Source organism: Lactuca saligna, chromosome 8 (assembly GCF_052625555.1).
Source record: "Lactuca saligna cultivar CGN05327 chromosome 8, ASM5262555v1, whole genome shotgun sequence".
NCBI classification, from domain to species: Eukaryota; Viridiplantae; Streptophyta; class Magnoliopsida; order Asterales; family Asteraceae; genus Lactuca; species Lactuca saligna.
The window spans coordinates 79,546,607-79,552,605 of NC_136424.1; the positions used below are offsets into that span (position 1 = coordinate 79,546,607).

Below are 5,999 nucleotides of genomic sequence, written 5' to 3' on the forward strand. Positions count from 1 at the left end.
TAAAAAGGGAGCTAGTTCCTTTGAGAATCAAACCCAGATATGCATGGGCTAGCCAACTCTTTGAGCTGGTGGGTCTTTTTATAGTTAGTCGAGCCAATTTGGTCTGATTTGGAGTCCGAATTGGTCCGATTTAGTCCGATTAGGATCGAATTGGACCGATTTTGACAAATATTGACCAAGACCGATTATTTTACCCTCTAACCCTTATTAGTAGGCGGTTGGAGGCCGCCAAGCACCTAGGGGTCGATTAATCGGCCGTTTAGATCGATTTTTACAACCATTATATATATATATATATATATATATATATATATATATATATATATAAAGTTTATTTTTATAATATTAATATGAATTTGATACATAAAAAATAAATTTTATATTTATAATTAATTAATATAACTTAATACATATTAAAATATTATAAATATTAAATATTATATTTAAGTTATAACTAATAAATAAAAGTAAACTCAAAATATCCCTATTCTAATAAAAGAATAGTTTTATTATCTTTTGACACGCGTCATCTTATTAGACCTCTTAATTAATGCATATTTTATTCTTTTCTTACCATGTGTCACCTTATTATGTCTTATAATTAATATTTGCCACTTGTCAACTTATTGATTATTCATTTTAAATTTTATATTTTCACTCTATCTACATTAAATTAATAACATTAAAATAAAAATTAAAATAAAATTAATATAAATTATAAAGTGATATAATTTCACATATTTATTTAACTCAATGATTATAATTTTATATAACTAAAAAAATCTCTTAATTAATAATTTATTAAAATAATTGATTAATAACTTTGAATTTTTAGTATAAAAATTTAATTAATTTTGTAACCATGGTTCTACGGGTTATAAACTAGTATAAATATATAAAAAAAATTAACTAAAACCACCAATTGAAAAGTTAATTTCTATTTTGAAAAGAATGAATAGTATCATTTTATATTTTGATGTAATGTTGTTGGTATGTTCAAAAATAAAGAAATAAATAAAATAAAATCGGAGAAGAATGAGAAAAAATAAAAAATAATAGTGGGGAGCTACATAAAAACCGTATTCTTCTTTTTGTCCCTTCAGTCGAGATTGTTTAATGTTTAGTGACTATCGAGACAACGTCGACTTAAATGATAAATCATTAAATGGGTTAGTAAAGAGTAAACACCAAACATTAGGGGGTTTATTGAAAATTTATCTTTGTATTGTCAACCCCACCCCTTTCACACCCTCTCTCTTAAATTTTACAAACTTCGGTAGAGATTCTTCTTCCCATTGTACGAACTTCCTCATTCCAGAATCCAATTTCCTTTTCCGGCAAAATGGCGGAAACCCATCGGCCGGAGATCCAACTCAAGGTCAATTCTAGGCGCGGTCTCGGCGTTGGAAATGTAATTCATCCTGTCGAAGTTGAGTCGTCACCGACACCTCTGCTGGCGGCACAACGCACCGGATATCAAAGTCAAACCCCATCTCCTTTCCGGGAGATTAAGCATTTTAAGAAGTGGTTCCCATGGTTGATTCCTAGTTTTGTTATAGCAGATATCGTTCTGTTTATAATCACGATGTATGTCAACAATTGCCCCAAAAACTCGGTTACTTGCATCGCTACCTTCTTGGGGAGGTTTTCCTTTCAGCCATTCAAAGAGAATCCCCTCCTCGGCCCTTCTTCTTCGGCGTAAATCTCTTAATCTCCCTTTCTAATATCGCAATTGATAGATAATAGATGCAATCTCCCACTTATTCGATCCTAATTGATGTTCCATTTCCAAACTTAGTTAATTACACTAGATAATTTAGTATTCAATCAGTGATTTACATGATTTTGATTAATTACTATGCTGATCTTCTTATAAGCTGTAACGAAGAAAAATCTAGAGAAGAGCAGTTGAATCTGTGGATGGTTTTGATAAATTAGACTCAAATATTGAAAATAGGATATGATTTACTTCATCCGCATTCAATTCGAGGTTGAAGACTTACCCTATTATAGATTTCCCTTTATATAGAAAACAAATACCCGTTTTCAGTTTCAAAGCCACAAAACTAGACTGTTGATCAGCAATCACCTTCTTTTTCTTGATTCATTTCAGTTCTCTCAAAGCCAGAAAACATAGAATTGACAGTTGCAACTTGTGTTTCTCAGGCTAGAGAAGATGGGGGCTTTGGATGTGAATAAAGTAGTTGATGATCACCAGGGGTGGCGCCTGATTACTTGCATCTGGTTACACGGTGGACTTCTCCATTTATTAGCAAATATGCTGAGTCTCTTAGTTATTGGCATTCGACTGGAGCAAGAATTTGGATTCAGTAAGCACATCAACTTCAACTTTCACAACTTATTTGAATGTCACAATGTGCAGTTGCATACATACATACTAACAGACCTTTTGCTTCTTTATTTACAGTACGCATTGGGTTGCTTTATGTCATATCTGGATTTGGTGGCAGTTTATTGTCTGCTCTTTTCCTTCAATCCAACATATCAGTTGGTGCTTCTGGTGCAGTTTTTGGGTTGCTAGGTGCAATGCTATCAGAACTCATAACCAATTGGACAATATATGCCAACAAGGTACTTAAACTTAACCAGTGCTATCTTCTTATTTCATTTGTATTCAATCAACTTAACCCATTTCTTTCTATATATCTTTATGATCAGTTGGCAGCATTAGTGACGCTTGTGATCATTATTGCAATCAATCTAGCGGTTGGGATTCTGCCACATGTCGATAACTTTGCTCATCTTGGTGGGTTTTCATCTGGTTTTCTTCTAGGGTTTGTGTTCTTGATGCGCCCTCAATTCGGATGGGTTAGCCAAAGATACGCACCACCTTATTCTAGGGCTGGAGCCAATAAGCCCAAATACAAGACATATCAACGAGTTCTGTGGGTCCTTTCGTTGATCCTTGTGGTCACTGGGTAAGAAAATACATTTATTTATTAAACATGATGATTGATTACATTTACAACAAATAATTAAAATAATAATAAATGTAACAGGATGATTGTGGGGCTTGTTGCACTTCTTCGTGGAGTGAACTTGAATGACCATTGTTCTTGGTGCCATTACATGAGTTGTGTACCTACGTCTAGGTGGAGCTGTGACACATCAGCCGTGTCATGTGTGGTGAGTTTCTTGTGTATTAACTGTTAAGTCGTTCTTTCTGTATTAAGTGATAAAAGCTGACTGAGAGATGTTATGTTATGACAGTCTGAGCAAATGGATAATCAGTATACATTGACGTGCTCGGACAGTGGTAAAAATGGTACGTACACATTGACGGATCCGAATACGTCGCAGTTACGTGGTCTTTGTAGTCAGCTTTGTAGATAGATGTACGCCACATTTGTATACGGACATTATATTGTTTAATATAATTTTTTTTTTTTTTGGTTATTTTGATGGATGTAATATATAGCAACTCAGCATTTATGCATTTATTGTAATGATTTGTTTTATAGTTCGTTTTTTTTTTTTTTAGGTCGTCTAATCTATGATTCGGATATATTATTAACCATCATATGATCTTTTAGGCTATGGATCATGATATGATTTAAGGCTTAGAACTGAAATGGATTGTGATTCGGCATGATATATTTGTTTTTTGAATTTTTAGCTAAATGTTGTGGATGGTTTTTGTAGAAAATTATGGGAAACAGATGCATCTTAATATCTTATAACTAAAACACACTTGTGTTTGTATTATATAATCGAATAATTTGTTGTTTGAGTTTTTACATGAATTAATTGATAAAACATCCAAAGTAATAAAATATCTCATAGTAGAATTAAAAAATCAATAAATATAAATTCCATTTTTATTTGATTTATTTATAAGGATGACCATATATTTCAAAGGGATGTACATTTTTATGATCTTTAAAATGACCGTGAGGGCCGCAAAAAAGAATTTGCTAACCCTCAGGCTAAAATAAAAGGTCTCTCATGTCCCCACATTTCAAAAGTTCATTTCCGTCTTTCTTTGTTAATGTGTATCCTCTATTGAAAAAATATGATGCAAGTAAAGTGATCAATCAACCTTCTTTTTTCCTATAAAACACTCTGGTAAGTGGGTTTTAAGGTTTTATGTAATTTTGTTTAGTCACTTGGATTTGATTAGACTATCATTTCTTTGAGCGAAATTGCAAGTAGTTTAAAGGGAACCGTCACCAACTGAAGGATGAAACTCTCGTGGAATGGTACATATATGTCCACAAGACCTTCACCACCATCCACTAACCATGCATGAAAGGTTTAAATTATTCACATTGACATTGTACTAATTATAAGTGTGCGAATTTGTAATTGTATTGTTTTTTGTGATTTGATAACATTGTCTAAAATAGCATTTGATCTGGGACGATTACCCAACCCTACTGAGTATGAGCTTTATGATTGAAATAAGGGAGAGGTTCTCTTACTCTAGCTCGAATGACACTATTTAGAAATTCATGTTTTTGGTTACGGTTGGAGTTACATAATACGGATAAGGACCCTCTTCTCATCCATACAATGTTGATTTCAATAATCAATCTTGAAAATGATGATGATAGGTTGTGTTTTCAAACTAGATGATATAGACCATCCACATAGGTCTTTCAAATGGTCTTGCAAATGGGTTATACAATTGGCATGTAGGCTTTAGTCTTACAAGTTTAGAAAGACTTGCAATGTAGGACCCACTCCTTTTTTAATATATATTCTCAACATTTATAGTATGTATAGAGATAAACATATATTTTGAAATATATAAAATAGTTTTTTAATTTTTAGTAGGGACCATTTTAAAAAATATATTAATATTATATTTATGTGGATTAAGTTATAAATCTAATGTGTCAAATTTGGCAATACCACCAGTGTGGATGCTCTAATAGTTTTGTCTTATATCCAATCTACAGTTGGCAGTGTTACACCAATAGATGAGAATAATATTTTCCAGTTTAAGACATGGCACAAAAATCCTATCGATCTCTTATATTTGAAGGATTTACTTGGTTTGTCGGAGAGCTCAATCTTTTATGCCGATAATGTTATAGGATCTCTTATATTTTAAGGATTTACTTGACTTGTCTGAGAGCTCGATTTTTTATGCCGATGATGTTATTTGTGCATGTCTCGAAGTTTCATGGGGAATCAAGGCAATTTGCTTGTCAAATCATGAAAGCTTTTGGTTGCAAATAATTTAAATACATGGAACATGTATTATTTTTAAAAAATAAAGATTTTGTTTAGTTATAATGAATTTTTTTGTTGTGTTGGTATCCATGGGGATCATATTTAGATAAATCTATATATAGTCGGATGTTGGCAATTACAAAAATGGGGAGGAGGGGAGAGACACTATTAAAGGATAATAAATGTGAAGCAATTGAAAACAAAAAAGAATGATATCAAATACAATGTTCATTGATTATTGTATGTTTTCGTGGTAAACTAACTTCAACTAAATATTATCGTGAAGGGTAATAAAATCAATGTGAAAGGGAGAAAGACATCGAAGTTGAAGGGTTATAAACCTACATGTAGTTGAAGATTCGTTTTATCAAGAATCTACCGTAACAATGTAACATTTGTGATTGTATTATCCTTGTTTGTATATGGTTAGAGGTGTTATGTAGCAAATACATATTTTAAAATGATCGATAAAACTTTCTTTAATTCTAATAACATCCGTAATACGACCCCGTTCTGCCATAATCATGTCAATCCTCTTATCCACACTATTTATCCATCTTTTCTACAACTTTAATTCTTTTTACTATTAGTTACCCGTTCTAGCTTTTCTTTCACCTATATTGAGAGAACGTCTACACATTAATTACTTATCTAACTCTTTTTTCATAGTCATTTTGATTGTTTTCTTTAGTTCCCATCATTACTTCGAAAATAAAATTGGGCATTTTAGTTGGTAGTGTCCCACCATGATAATGCGTAAGATCATAACTATAACAATGTTACTAAAAAAGCCGGAAAAA

General features: G+C 32.1%; 1 protein-coding gene across 1 annotated transcript; it reads left to right on the forward strand.

The window, feature by feature from the left end:
• Nucleotides 1-1,255: 1,255 nt before the first annotated feature.
• Nucleotides 1,256-3,481, forward strand: LOC145012067 (RHOMBOID-like protein 1). The gene is made up of 6 exons (XM_078970837.1): nucleotides 1,256-1,698; nucleotides 2,167-2,330; nucleotides 2,429-2,592; nucleotides 2,680-2,939; nucleotides 3,021-3,147; nucleotides 3,232-3,481. Exons 1-6 carry the CDS (start codon nucleotides 1,343-1,345, stop codon nucleotides 3,352-3,354), a joined length of 1,194 nt encoding a protein of 397 aa, XP_078826963.1. The 5' UTR covers nucleotides 1,256-1,342; the 3' UTR covers nucleotides 3,355-3,481.
• Nucleotides 3,482-5,999: the final 2,518 nt, after the last annotated feature.

Coding starts and splice junctions, on each gene's coding strand:
- LOC145012067 (XM_078970837.1), top strand. CDS start 1,343: ATGGCGGAAACCCATCGGCCGGAGATCCAACTCAAGGTCAATTCTAGG. Junction 2,940..3,020: donor TTGATCCTTGTGGTCACTGG/GTAAGAAAATAC, acceptor TAAATGTAACAG/GATGATTGTGGGGCTTGTTG. Junction 3,148..3,231: donor CATCAGCCGTGTCATGTGTG/GTGAGTTTCTTG, acceptor ATGTTATGACAG/TCTGAGCAAATGGATAATCA.